General features: G+C 40.7%; 1 protein-coding gene across 1 annotated transcript in view; it reads left to right on the forward strand.

Moving 5' to 3' along the window:
• cntnap5b (contactin associated protein family member 5b) overlaps positions 1-11,976 on the forward strand; it is an 88,241-nt gene extending 76,265 nt beyond the window's left edge. Inside the window, exons 19-24 of the mRNA XM_061237170.1 lie at positions 1,638-1,862; positions 3,878-4,011; positions 4,949-5,036; positions 9,887-10,090; positions 11,003-11,077; positions 11,676-11,976. Of these exons, the coding sequence (XP_061093154.1) occupies positions 1,638-1,862; positions 3,878-4,011; positions 4,949-5,036; positions 9,887-10,090; positions 11,003-11,077; positions 11,676-11,923 (974 nt within the window). The 3' untranslated portion in view covers positions 11,924-11,976. The remainder of the gene's footprint in view (positions 1-1,637; positions 1,863-3,877; positions 4,012-4,948; positions 5,037-9,886; positions 10,091-11,002; positions 11,078-11,675) is intronic.
• The last annotated feature ends 2,626 nt before the right edge of the window (positions 11,977-14,602 follow it).

Here is a 14,602-nt window from a genome sequence, read left to right on the forward strand (position 1 = left end):
AACAAAAAAATGAATCACTGTCCAAATACTTATGGACTGCACTGTATAATCCAGTCCAGCGCCAACGGGAGTAAGGGCAACTGCACAAAACAATGATCTTCTTTGGACAAATTTGCACCACATTTCTGATGAGATGTGGTGGCTAATTTATTTTTGGCAAAAGTGGTCAGGCATTTCTAATTCTGATCAATGGGTCATATCTTCATTTCACCAGTACAATAATTTGGCGATTAACACCAGTATTTTGCAATTTTCCCAATTAACCACATGAACTTGCTGTGCAATACCAGTTGGATGTCGGTATATATTTAAGGCAAATATTTTGTTCAACAATCACCATTGTGAAAATAACTTTTTATCCACCAACGTATACTGTATTCATATTATTATTTTTTATTTTGTCGAAAATGTGAATAGAATGTGGAAATAGCAACTGAGCAAACTGTTGCCATCCAACGTGAGAAAGGTTGAGCCAGAATAATCTGACGCTACTTAGTGGGTGGTTGTTCAAAATATCCCTTCTCATTTTCTCTTCTTCTCACATACAGTAAGTTTGGGAATATCTTAGTGTTCAGAGTGTGGCACTAATGCGCATAACATGCCCATTTGCACAAAAGTCCAACACACCGTTAAATGAAGCTGAGATGGCCCCAGACATGTGCTTCTCATCTCAGCCTATACCTGCCTATTCAGACATGGGGGTAAACTCTTCAACCAAACCAAAAAGCAATGACAGTCACTAAGACCTATTCACTGTTTGTCCAGGATATTTCAAGGTGTCGAATTTCACAGCATCTCCTTTTGATGGCCAAATCCACATTTCACACTATTTGGATTCATTTTCATTAAGCTTGTACTGTCGGAACATCGCATAAGAACGTCTTTATTTGATCTCGGAGACTTAGCCGAAAGGCCCTCCTCTGCCGATGTCACGCTTTATTAGCACTTAAAGGGAGCGTGTTAGGATCGCTTGGATTTTTGGAGACGCCGGCTTGGTTCCGGAGGATCAAAGCGCGAAGCACAAGGCTGCAGAGGAAGCCGCTCTCCGCTGTTGGTTTCGTACCCGCCCGTCCGTCCGGCTCTCTCTCCGGCGCCGAGCGCGTGTTCCAGGGGCCCGGCTACAGGCGCTACCCCTCCGGCTGGAGGAATTTCATCTACAGCAGCCTGCTCCTGCCGCTGCCCCGCCAGCTCCCCGGCTCTCCACCACCCATCATTATAATGAGCGAGCACTAGCGCTGTCAGAGCGCTCTTTATCTCCTCAAACCCCGAGCTGAGAAACGAGCGGCTCCGGAGCCGAGCGGGGGCCCCCCTGATTAAAGCGGCCCGATTCCGCCCCTCTTCCAGCGCCGTTCGCGGATGGCGCCCGGGCGTGTTCCAGTCAAACCCTTTACATGTTTCAGCACAGCCCCGCATTGTTACCGTATTTCTATCTGCAGGTTATCATAAGGATTTATTCTGATTTATAATATCGCTTGGAGTTACTGCACGCATTTGCATATGGATGAGTGGGATTTTTTTGACGATTTTCTCCGCGAGCGCTTCGACTGAGCCGACTGATCCCGGTGCCAAATGATTTTCTCTGTCTATTTTTCTCCGCCTCCTTGTGCCCCCCCTCCCCCTCCCCTCTCGCCCCTCAGAGGTGTCGGTGTCTTTCACGAGCGGATCCTCGGTCACCTACACCTTCCAGGAGCCGTTCTCAGTCATGCGCAACAGGAGTGCTCTGTCCTCCGCCATCTACGCAGAGAATGCCAGGCCGCGGGAGAACGTGGCCTTCAGCTTCCTGACTACCCAGACACCGGCCATGCTGCTCTCAGCCAGCTCCTACTACCAGCAGGGCATGGCCATCATCCTTGCCCGCAATGGTACCGCACTGCTACACTCGTGTGTGTGTGTGTGTGTGTGTGTTCGCATGTATGCATGTGTGTGTGTGTGTGTGTGTGTGTGTTCGCATGTATGCGTGCATGTGTGTGCATGTACAAGTGCGTGTGTGTGAGTATGCGTGTGTGTACGTATGTGTGTGTATTTACGTGGGTGAACAAGTGTGTGTGTCTGTGTGTGTTTACGTGTGTGTGTGTGTGTGCGTACAGGTGTGTGTGTGCATGCATGTATCAGTCTGTTTGCTTGTCTGTCTGTAAGTGTTTTTAATATCTGAAACAATATTGCCCATAAGATAAGAATCTTCTATCTGAAACAATATTGCCCATATGATAAGAATCTTCTTTTTTGCTTAAGCAAAGTAAAGCCAACGAGTTAGCCATTGTTTAGCCATCACAAGGTAGATCAGGGTTCAGAAAGTAAAAGCCCTCCCCAGTATTTTATTTGCAGATTAGCAGTTATTATTCTGCCAGGAAGTAGAACTAATTGGTGAAATCAGCTGTTCATGGGTAGAAGAAGCACTTGGCAGATCTTTTCATTGCAGACCCCTTCATTCCACCTCTGGTTTAGGTATACTAAACATGGCCTTTTTTCTCCTACTATAATCAGATCAACCTGTCACTCACATAGTATCTCTATTCATCCTTGTACTGCATTACAAAACTCAAAAGAAGTAATATTGTACTTAACAACTACCTGGTTAGGTTGGCAGCTCTGCAATTGTGAGGGCCCTTGACTTTTCATACAACACTGTAAATGCAGGTTTTATTGTACACCGCACCTCTGTACTGAGTAGCAGCTTGGCATGCTCCAGTAAGTAGCAATCACTAATTTGCAGATTGGAAGAAGGGCAGGATAATATCTGTAATCAAGAGAGACCAGCAGAGCACATACTATATCCATGTCTGTGATTCTCTATCGCAGTGTTAACTGTCTGTGACTGAGAACAAACCGCTGCTTTTCCGGTCCACTTATGACATGAGACTTCCACCTCCGCTGTGAAACAGCCACGTGCCGCCATCCTGGAATCCACTGGGTTATTTACTTATTTACTTCTCACCGGTCATTGCACCAAGCATCTCTTGGTTCCTGATTCGGCGGAAATTCAAGGATTTGTTATCGTCAAGTGGCCGTAATCATTTCTGGCAAACGTCTGGTATGAAAGCGTTTATCAGGCATGGTGGGAGAGGAGAGAGGAGAGAGGAACGGATTGAATTGTTGCCTTATTACTAGCCAGGGTGTTTCGGGAAAGTGCTGCCATCCATGGATACGCGGAACCTCTTTTAATTGCATTCACATGGAACATCCCAGCAGGTTTATCTGCATAGTGATATCTTCAGTGTTTGAACAACAAGGACAAGTGACTAATGAGTGAAGGATCTCCATATCTAATGAAACCAGGATTTGAGTTTTAAAGATAAAGGGCCCAGGTATAATGTGATGGGTAAAGCTGATGCTTTCTTCTAGAACAGTTTGGATAAGGCAAGATTGGCATTGCACATTGTGGCTTATATTATGTTTCAGAGAAGTGTGAATTTAGTTGGCATTTATATATATAGGGCTCAACAAGTTTTTTTAATCTATCGGATATACGTGACAGGTTTTGGTCACAGCAGTTGGTCGTTTGTATTTTGACTGGAACATTTCCCACTGCCTTGCGTCTATAAAATTAGACTATGAGAAGGAAACTATAAAAATAACTGAATTAAAAAAAAATTGCACTTAGTGATATTGAACATTTAGAATGATGTTATTGAGCATTTTAAGCATGACTGCTCTTCCAGCCTTTAAATGCATTGTACAATGTACAATGGAGAATTCATAATGTAGAATTTTCTTTTTACATTATTTGCAAATTATTTCCAAACTGCTAACTAAATTAAATCACTACATTTATTGCGCAAATTCATGGCACTGTTCTTGCATGGGTGACTTTGAACGTGACAGAAAAACAAAGCCCCTATGGAGGTTCTGAACAAGGTTGCTAATTGTCTTCCTCCAGGGAGTCTGCAAATCTTTTACCGACTAAATAAGGACAGGCCTGCAGATGTGTTCACCCCCACATACAGAAGCCTGGCTGATGGGCAGCTGCACTGGGTTCGAATGCATCGAGAGGGGAAGGATGTTTATGTCCAGGTGAGGTCGTTTTTCTAAGCTTATAGGTACAATAGGTAATTTCGGACTTCTAACGGTCAAGAGAGGAATTGCAGCAACAAATACTCTCAAACCACGATACTGTTTATCCCTCCCCTTCCCTGTGAACGCGCTGTGGCTGTGGCAATTAGAACCAATTTTCAACCAATGAGCTTGAATTATTGTACAGCTATACCATGTGCCAGCCTATCAACCGTATCTTTTGAAACCCGAATTTAAGGACTATAAACACAGGCAGAGGGTGAGTCAACATGTTAGTGAGCCTTTTTCAATAATAGGAAAGGATATACAATGGTCTTGTAACAATGTTTTAACATGAAAATCTTACCTATTGTACCTTTAAGTCATTCGGCTTTTGTTGTCAGAATTACATTACTGTATCAATTTGCAAATTAGTTGCCACTGTGGTTTAATAATGTATTGTGATTATTCTTTTGTATCTAATATATATGGATTGGTTTTAATAAGACAATTTGGACAATAATATTTAAAATATGTAATCAATAAAGTCTAATTAGAATGACCTTACTGTGTACCGTACCGTACGTCGCTCTGGATAGGAGTGTCTGCCAAATGCCATTAATGTAATGTAATGTAATCAATGATCTAATTAAATATTATAGAAGTTGATTGCAAGTTTATATAGATTTTACTGCCAACAACACTGAGTGTATAAGCCTACAGTATATGATGTATACTATATTGTTTAGGCTTTTGTGAATAATCTCTGGATTCAATCCAGCTGACTTTAAATGACCTGCAAATTGCATATGTCATTGACTGCATGTGTTCAGGATACTCCCTCAGCTAATGTTGATTCCAAAGGCAAACAAACTGCTCTTCTCATATCCTAAGATTTCAAAAGTGTTTTATATGTATGAATGCATTGACGCATTCATTTATTTTCTTACTGTGCCAGATTGACAAGGACATCAACAGAAAATACAGCTTGTCATCGAACACGGAGCTAAATACAATCAGATCCGTGACTTTGGGCAAAGTCACAGGTAAGCCGGCCTATGGCATTAAACCTCCATTTATAATTTGAAAATGTGTGGTATCTTACGTAATAAAACTCTGCCCATAAATACTGACAAAAGGCCCTATCTCCAGAAGAGGTGATACAATACAAACAGCTGTTTTAGCCATTTTAAGTGTTGGTTTTATCTACAAAATGGCGGATCTGTCTGTATGTTGAGAATATTGTGACAATGTGCAATGTGTATGCTGATAAAGTCATCACATTCTGGAATAAACCATGCCAGTGTCAATGATGTCATCAGCTCCCATTGAGACCAAATCTTCATTTCTTATAATATCAGCTGTATACATGTGATCTAATACAATTACTCAAGCGCTCATTTTGGATTTCATTAACTACTGCAAGTTCATAATTAAACTATAATTAAATAAATGAAGTGTTTACTCTCCCCATGGGTAGTGCATTTGTGCATTCGTTTTTGGAAGTCACATGTGCTGGCTGAGTAAAAGATGGGTTTACTAACAGCCAAATGGACTTTTCAGAATACATCTGCCTGTGGGTGTCTTTTATTTAATAGAATACCAAAATTATTCTGGATACGATTACCTTAAAATTCAAGTCAAGAGGGAATTGCCCCTCTATGCTTGTAGCAGATTGTTTGTACAAGAGAAAGCTAAATTGGGCCAGAAGATATACTTATTGTTATTATTGTATCATCGATGCAACAAACACGCAGCAATGACTCAAAGGTAGTTTTCTCAATTTTCCTACCCAGTTCAACTGTAAGAATCTGGATGTTGAGGCAACATTTCAGTGATGGCGACCGTGAAAAAGTGTATCACTTCAGTCACATTCCATCAGAGACTTGTCTGAAAGCTGTTTAACTCAAGGCCAAATACCTTTGGGTGGCAGACTGCAGTAGTGGTGAAAGGACAGGACTTCAAAAGGTTGTAGTTGTGAAACCCAGCTGAGCTGGAGTTGCTGTACCCTGGAGAGAGGTACTTAGCTTGGACATGCTCCAGTAAGATTCAGCTGTAAGACTGCTTACGCGTTAAAATTAACGGCATGGGGCTGTGTCCTGCATACGTCCTTTTTTCAGCTACGCGCACGCAGCCTGCAACCGAATGCCAGAACGGGCAGTGGCTGTTACTTGACCCAGCCTGCAGGGAATTTTTAACCACAAACCAACCCAATACCTACTAGATCATATAAACTTCAATTTCATTATTCTTATGACTACTGACAGTATTACCGTCCAGGAATTTGATTTTCTCTATAGTCCACTCGATGGTCTTATATAAATGAGACTGCTATTGCACAAGGGAAAAAATATTTTTAAAGCAGCTCTCAAGGGTTTGTAAAAGAAAAGAAAAACAGGAAGCAATGAAAGAGAAGACTAAATTGATTGACTAAGAGGTCATAGGCTAACTAGATTATCAAATGTACCATAACAAAATTGTAACCGTAATACTTTTATTATACTCAACCTCAACCGATCTCTCAAACTTCAGTATGTGCAATAAAGTGAATTAAGCATACGTATCAATGCATTAATTCATGCATTTATCTCAAATTTCCATAATTAAGATAACTATTCAAGATAATAAATTCAGACCTTAATTCAGTCTTTTTCCAGCCATCTTTTTTCATACCCATATTACATGAAATAAAGCTCAAGCAAATTCTTTTCAACTTTATTGATTTTATTTCATGTCCATTGCGATGGATGTCAGGTCCGAACAATTGTGAAAATTGCTAGAAATAATATCCATCTGACTACATGCCTATATGTCTCTTAATAATTTAGATGATTTGTATTCACACTGGATTGAATAGTGAAAATTAACAGATAATACTGTACGTATATTTGGGCCCTCACATGTTAAATATGTTTTCTAAAATTCTACACTCACCAACTACCCAAATCTCATCTGCACTATGAAAAGGCTCAGTTTCTCACATTTATATCTGCCAGAAGTTCCAGGACTATTTCTGTGTACCAGACCATTTTTTGGCATAGTACAAACTTTTTGTCAAAACTCAATTTTCACACTAGAAATATCTTGTTTAGATTACATATCTTGAGTAATGGACAATGTCTTATTATGCAAAGTTGTTATGCATATAAAATAAAATTAACACATCAAATTTAGAAATGAATGCCTAAATATATATTATATTAATGACATGCCGTTATAAAAGTTACTTAACTTTTTTCAAATATCAACCACTTGGGCCATACTTGCATCTAATTGGTTTCATAGGGTCTACTAAATAACCAATCACACGACAGTTATGCAATTCATACATTAATGTAAGCAGTGTCTCAAACGGCCTTCGAGGTTGAAGGTAACGGGTCAGATGTCTCCACGAAATGCATCAAACTAATGAACAAAATGTTCCGAACTACCGTGCTTTCGTGCTCCATGTGCAAACTCCGAAAGCTGACTGGAGACTGGACTCTGCGGCACGGTGGTGTGGAGCGCGGAAGTTCACGGTTTGAGACACAGCTATAGAAAAAAACACCAAACATGTGATGTCCATTGCAATGGACGCCGGGTCTGAAGAGGTTAAACTCAGAAGCCTAACTATTGATTACAAACAGAAAAAAAAATCAGCTACTGAAATGTGGCACACACCGGGATGAAGGCACTATGCACCAATAGCCCCTACTGTTTACAAGAGGGCCAGAATTGGGGCAGAGAAGGATACATTATTAAAAACCTTTATTTGCTTGGCATTTTTAGGATATGAATGCACCTAAAAACACAGACAGGCTTTGACCTCACAGGGCATTCCCCCCTGCTGGTTGATCTGGTGCTCACATGTCAGTTGAGCTGCATGTGAAATGTCTACTCTGACTGTGTGAGCACAATTTGTGAACTGTGGTGGGATTCAAAATGGCGGTTGAGATGATATGCCTAGGAGAGCACATGCATATCTGTGCTCTTCTGAATCAGCAAAGGAGATTGCAATGAGAGTTGCAGTGTGAGCATTTTCGGGCATGGGGGAGTGGGGTAGCCGAGTTTGTATTCATTTTCTGTGCTCTTTACCTCCATTTTCCTATACAGAAACAGCATGTTTGTAGAAATTAGCAGATGTAACTTAATTGTTTTAAGCATTAGCATTACAATTATACTCAACGTCACCTCGAGGTGAAAAAACTAGACATAAAACAAGTCCTTGGAACAAAAAGCATCAACTCCCAAAATTAGAATTCCACCATTACATCATCTCAACACCTTCATCAACAGAACAGCAATAATTAATTCAGTCATTAATCTCATGAATTATGTAAACCCTATTTTCCTTGCACAAATGGATACAATGGTTACTACTCAGAAACATTAAAGGAGCATCATCGTGTTATCCACCTATGCGGTACTTTTCAATTGCACACAAAATGTCATGCTTCACAAATGTCTTGACATTGAAATTATGAATGATTTCTACCTGATGTCTTTAGGGACAGTCCCATTTTATTCAGATTCTAAAAATACAACAAAATACTAATGATCATTTAATACACTTATGCGCTGCACTGGGTAAAAATGTATATTTCAGTACTGAAGCATATTTATGTAAATGCAATCATTCTATTTGCAAATGGAGCTAATATTATGTACTTTATGATTACTCGGAAATCATAGCATATTGAAGTCCTGCAATTGCATTTACATGCATTTCAATTGCAAATGTGGATAAGGTGCTGTAATCAACAATCAGTTTTATTAAAATGATGCTCTTCTCTGAAAGGGCTCTCCACACAATCTGATCAATGGGATATAATAAGCATTGTCATGCTTAAAATGTCAGGCCAGCAGTAACAACCACTCATTGTGCCAAAGCTTTATTGCATCCTAATGATTGTTTTTCATCGCATTGTCTGCAATAAATATTAACAAGTGTAATAGAAATACTATATACTAATCATTGTCAGTTTACCACTGTGTATTAGTTAAGTAGTCAATCTTTCATTTATATTCATTTGTGTCTATTTATATCACTTTTGGGTGGCACGGAGGCACTGTGGATAGCACTGTTGCCTCACAGCAAGAAGGTCCTGGGTCAAATCCCAGCCTGGGCCTTTCTGTGTGGAGCTTGTATGTTCTCCTCGTGAATGTGTGGGTTTCCTCCTACCATACAAAGATATGCACATTAGACTACTTTGGGAGGCATTAACAGGCCATTGCTGCAAAAGAGCACATGTGCTCAGTCAACTTACCCCTTATAAATAAAGGTTAATAATAATATTCATTTAATCGTTTATATATTTGTTTTTGTGTATCAGTATATTTCATATACAAATAGAAAATGTGTTTACTTGCAGAATATGTATATGAAAGCTTGATGTGATGGGAAAAGTACCCGCATCAATTGATCACATTATTTTTGTGTTCTCTTTCTGTATCTGTTGCACCATTGAGCCACAGACAGCTTTAAAAAACCTTGCAGAGAGATACGAAAAGAGGGACAGACCTGGGGGGGTTCAGCCATGTGTGTATGAATGTTTCTGTGTGGGCGTGCGCGCGGACACCCGCCAGTCTGACTCATTAAAACATTGAGTTTTGTGACTGTCTTGTGTGTCTTCACTAACCAAACCCCTCCCCCCCTAACACCTGTGTTGGCTCAGATATGTGGAATTTTGTGAAGGTCACAACTGAGCTATAAGAAAGCTGTTTCGGAAATATGATTTGGAGACTTATAGCACATCTGAATGGTGTGCGTTAACCTCTCATATTTGCAATTGAGCTGAAAGAGTGTTTTATATTATTCTCTTTCTCTCTCGATTACTGTCACATTATGTGGCAAAATTCTATTCAATTTCACTACTTCAACTTGACTACTGTCAATATCTTTTCTCTATGTGTGCAGGAAGTGATATCTTGGATGAGGAAGTGATGAAGGCGGGATCGAGAGGTTTCATTGGCTGCCTGTCTTCAGTCCAGTTCAATCAGGTGGCTCCACTGAAAGCGGCGCTGCTGAATCGGGGAAGCTCATTGGTCAGCTTACGGGGACATATAGTGGAGTCAGACTGTGGGGCGTCAGCTGACATGACAAAGTCCCACTCCCTCTCAGGTATGCTTATGCTCTTACACTTCTCGAATGCAGACACACACCTCCCACGCAATTATCCACACCTTACGTATACAAACAACATACAGTATAAACACCTCCGCTGTCGCTGTTAAAACACACCCGCCTACAGAAAGTCTTTTAAAAGTCTCAGATAAACAAACTATTTATTCCCATGCATATCTAAAACATAAATCAGATACTGTATGCAAACACATTCTGCTGTGTCTCTTTAAACGTCCCGTATTGTGTATTTTTCAGTGTTTTATTTTTGGTCCTGATATCCATAAGAAGGCGTTTGTGTGTGGTTTCAAGTACCAAAAACGATCTCTACAGTTTTACATGTCCATCCTCCAGCACTTCTCCTGAACTTTACCAGGAACAATATGTTTTAGCGACTGTGCCATCTTAGCACTTGGATTTGTTCTGGCTACAAGGTGGGCCATACTGAAGCAAACAAGCACATCATTGTGATGTCACTACTTCACAGAATGCCAAGTGACTCCTTAAATGCATGTTTTCTTCATACAGATTGTGTGGATTTATTGGATACTCTCGGTACACCTTCAACTCCTTTATAATCCACTTAGCAAGGGAAACAATATGGGACCTTTAAAAACCTGAAGTAATTCAGTCCATATTCATCCCCAGTTCTTTAGCAATGTGTGTTAGGTTACAAATGACATGGAACTAAATAAGCACTTTTGGTCAAGAGCAGTACTATGTTTCTCAAAGTTGCGTCAGGGAAGGGCGCTGACCACACTCACGGCTGTGTATATTCTGGCAAACGGAAAAATCTTTATATTTGACAGATTTATTTATTTATTGTGTACGCATCCCTTTCCTTGCTAAGCAAAACATTACGTTTCCAAAACCATGCTTAATTCATTCGGTCCCCTCTTTGGTTGTACACAGATCATTCAGAGAAAGTTGACAGAGGGAAGGAGCCATTAAAGGATGGGGTGCAGAGTGATTCAGCAGTAATTGGAGGTGAGTGTTCCCATTTCGTCTTATTTTGTTTGATTGTTAAAGTCAGTCTGCTGTGAAATGAGCTCCCTGCTATCTCTGTCTCTTCCTCTGACTACTTGGAATAATGTATACTGGTTAAGATAGGATTATGTACTACATCAAGGTTCTCCCACTGCAAACTTGCAACCTGATAAAACTGTAATTTCCACTGGAGGGTATCTAAATTTTGTTTCTCGACTTCGCCTAAGAAAATTTGACCTAATAAAACAGGTTACTCAACTATACATATTTATTTCACACAGTTATAAATGCTAGATTTAATTACCATTATGATTAAGTGTAAGTGTTAATTTTCCACAGTTTATGAGCTCAGCAAGCCAAAATCAACTTGGTCATGTTTAAATTTAGCATTTGCATGTAGCCATGATTCATAGTTAATTAACACAAGTGTTGATTAATTGAGTCCAGGCCTCGAGTTTCAATGATGAGCAGGAGTGCATAGATCCTTCTGAATAGCTAACAAGTCACGGATAAGCATGCGTATAAAATGTGACCAAAATGGCCAAGCCAATGATGCTTCCTGACTCTACCTCCCCGTTCCGTGGCCCCATAAACCCAGGCGTGAGTGCAGCCGTCGTGTTCATCACCCTCTGTGTGGTGGCGGTGATGTCCCGCTTCCTGTACCAGTACCGACGGGCCGAACAGACGGCGGCCATCGAGGAGAAGGACCGCCGGCACAGCCTGGAGGTGACCTACCGCACAGAGCTCGACCATCCCAGCCATCGGCACGCCCTGAACGCGGCCTACTGCACAGAAATGGACCTTCAGAACTCAGTACGGAACAGCAGGAAGGAGTATTACATCTGACACGCCAACGCTCTCGGTATTTCCTGGTGTCCCTGCGCTCTACGGCCGGGGGAAGCTATGACTCAACATCTCCGGTCAGAGACGTCTCGGCATGTAGCCACCACGTAACGGAAGGACGACGGTCTAAACAACAACAACAAAAACATTTATTAGTCTGTAAGGTTTTTTAAGGTATGAAAAAACTATTCTGCGATTATTGTTTTCACTGCAGGGTAGCGTAGAACACTAATACGCGTCCAAGGAAATTAAGAAACTGATATGATGAAATGCCACAGTTTTTTTTTTTTTTCTCCTGTCTATAGAAAAAAGCTATCTGATTGGCTCAATCCCAGCATGGAAACAAAAAATCATTCCAGTTGATGAATGAAACGGTACGTGTGGATTTAGTATAAAGATATAGAACAATATTTGTTTGTTATATGTTTATATTATTTTAGCACCATCAATTCTATTTTATTTTTTTATGATCGTATGATAACACGTCACATACATACGCAGTTCTGTATATGCAGCTCCTGTCAATAACATCCTGAGGCTAGAAACTCATTGTTATTGACAGTCCCTGGTCTGTCAATAACAATATATTCTACTATGCTAAATCCGAAACTACAAGGGATATTCAATACAAATAAGAAAATATTTTTGAAAGTATTTTCACTGCAACAAGGTTTTGACATCCAAGGCACTTGTATTACATCAGGAAATTCTACTTTCTTTCTGCGTGCTCTCAGGAGGATATCACACTGAATTATCTTTTCATTATTCTTCATGTGTCATATTTATGGCTAACATGTGCACTCAATGGCTAGGGGGCCTTTTCTGAAAAAGAAAAACAAATGCAAACATGCAAAGTTGGCACTTCTATTTTTGTTGCTTTTATTTCTCTTCTTGTAGAGTATTTGGTGGTTTTACTATGCTGATGATGTATGGTACAAAGTGGGGCTGTTAATTATTCATTTTTACAGGTAGGATACACTTTAGAGATAACCTTTAGCATAAACCTCTGAAGAATCTAGTCCAGACCTCAAGCTGAGGTTTTCCAGGGAAGAGGACATGATCCGATAGATCAGTGCCCCGTCTGCATGTATCCCGTTTTATCAAACTGTCTGCCCAGGGAATTCTGGGAAGGGAAAGAGCTCCCTCTATATTTTTTCTCTGGGTGGGTCAGTACGAGCTGTTCTAATCTGTAAATTGTGTGTTGATGTTAGTCAAGTGGAGAGGGAACAGTTTTTTTAGAGAAACAGAAAATGGCAGGTGGGCTGGAGTCAATACACGCTTTCTGTCGATCATTTCAGGCCTGCGGTTTTTCTTAGAGCAACCCTGTAATAAAGCTTCAGAAGGTCAAGGGTCAAAAGCTGTTCTTCCTGCGATCGAAGGGAATCCGCGAGGGAATAGTGACGGCCATTGTCTCTCGTTCTAATCTCACCAGCCATTCCGTTTCTTACAGGAAATCTTGCTGGATTTGAAATGCAATTCATCAGGACACACCCTGGAAAGAAAAATATATTTAATGAGGTTCATAGACGGAGGAGGGAAAAAAACTAATCGAGGAAAGGGTTTTGAATTAATTCCGGAACAGCGTTGAATCAGACATGAACAGCCTGTCGTAAAAACCGAGTGTGTTCTGTGCGCTTCTGAAAACACTTTGCTTTACCAGCTGGTGTTGAGAAACAGATCAGCAAGGTTCAGCAAATACATATTAAAAAACCCACTAATGTGTGCACTGTACCTTCTATTGACAGTGACTTGAAACTAAGCATTCAGGAGGAGCTATGACTCACTCTAGCACCTGTCATTAGTGCACACACAAGTGGAGGTCTTGCTAGACCTTCAGCTGCAGATGTTTTAGAAGATTTCTTCTCCCAGCTGGTAGTACGGACAGAGAGGATCAACCTCGGCTCTCTTCCCTATTTGCACTTCTGCAGTCAGGATCCTGGGTCTGATAACCACAGATCTGTGACTTCGTGCCATCTGCCAAAAACATCTCTCCATTAAGCTGCGGCTGAACTTCTTAGGCACATCTGTTGTCATACCCTCTGGCAGAGCAGCCAATCAAGTCTTGCCGAAGCTGCTGCCAGCCAGTTTTCACATTGTCGCAGACCTGCCATAAATGAAAAAAAATAGCTCATTTGTTCCTGTTTTTCGTTGAAATGTTTTGATTTGTTGTTTGAGAACACAGGTTTTAGTTTTTATTTGTTCGCCGTCTCTGCATTGGAGTTCTGTTTTACCTCACACTGTTGGTGCTTTTCAACCCGATCGGGATGGATTAGCGCAGCATTTTTTTCAAAGTATTGCATTATGCTGCTATTATAGCTAGAATTGCTTTCGCGAGGTTACGAAAATCTCTCTGCATTACATGCCTGTGTAAATGGAAGAGTAGTGAGCATTTTGAAAGTTTAAATAAATAATTTAAATGCAGATGAGTGTGTTTCTGATGTTGTGGATCGTGAAATTAGGTGTAGCCCAGTCAGCAGGTGTTACAGATCTGATGTTTTGGGTGGTTACTGAACCAAAGGATGCTTTCAGAACAGGTGAGGTCATGCAGGAATTGTACCCACCCCCCACTCTCTCTAGGGGACCAGGAAGCCGATTCTAAGTTGCATAGAAATTGCTGGGCTGACAATAAAATCTGCAGTTTTTTTTTGTGCTGAGCGCGGGTGTTCTAGAGAGTGTAGTTTC

Source organism: Conger conger, chromosome 3, assembly GCF_963514075.1.
Source record: "Conger conger chromosome 3, fConCon1.1, whole genome shotgun sequence".
Taxonomy (NCBI): Eukaryota; Metazoa; Chordata; class Actinopteri; order Anguilliformes; family Congridae; genus Conger; species Conger conger.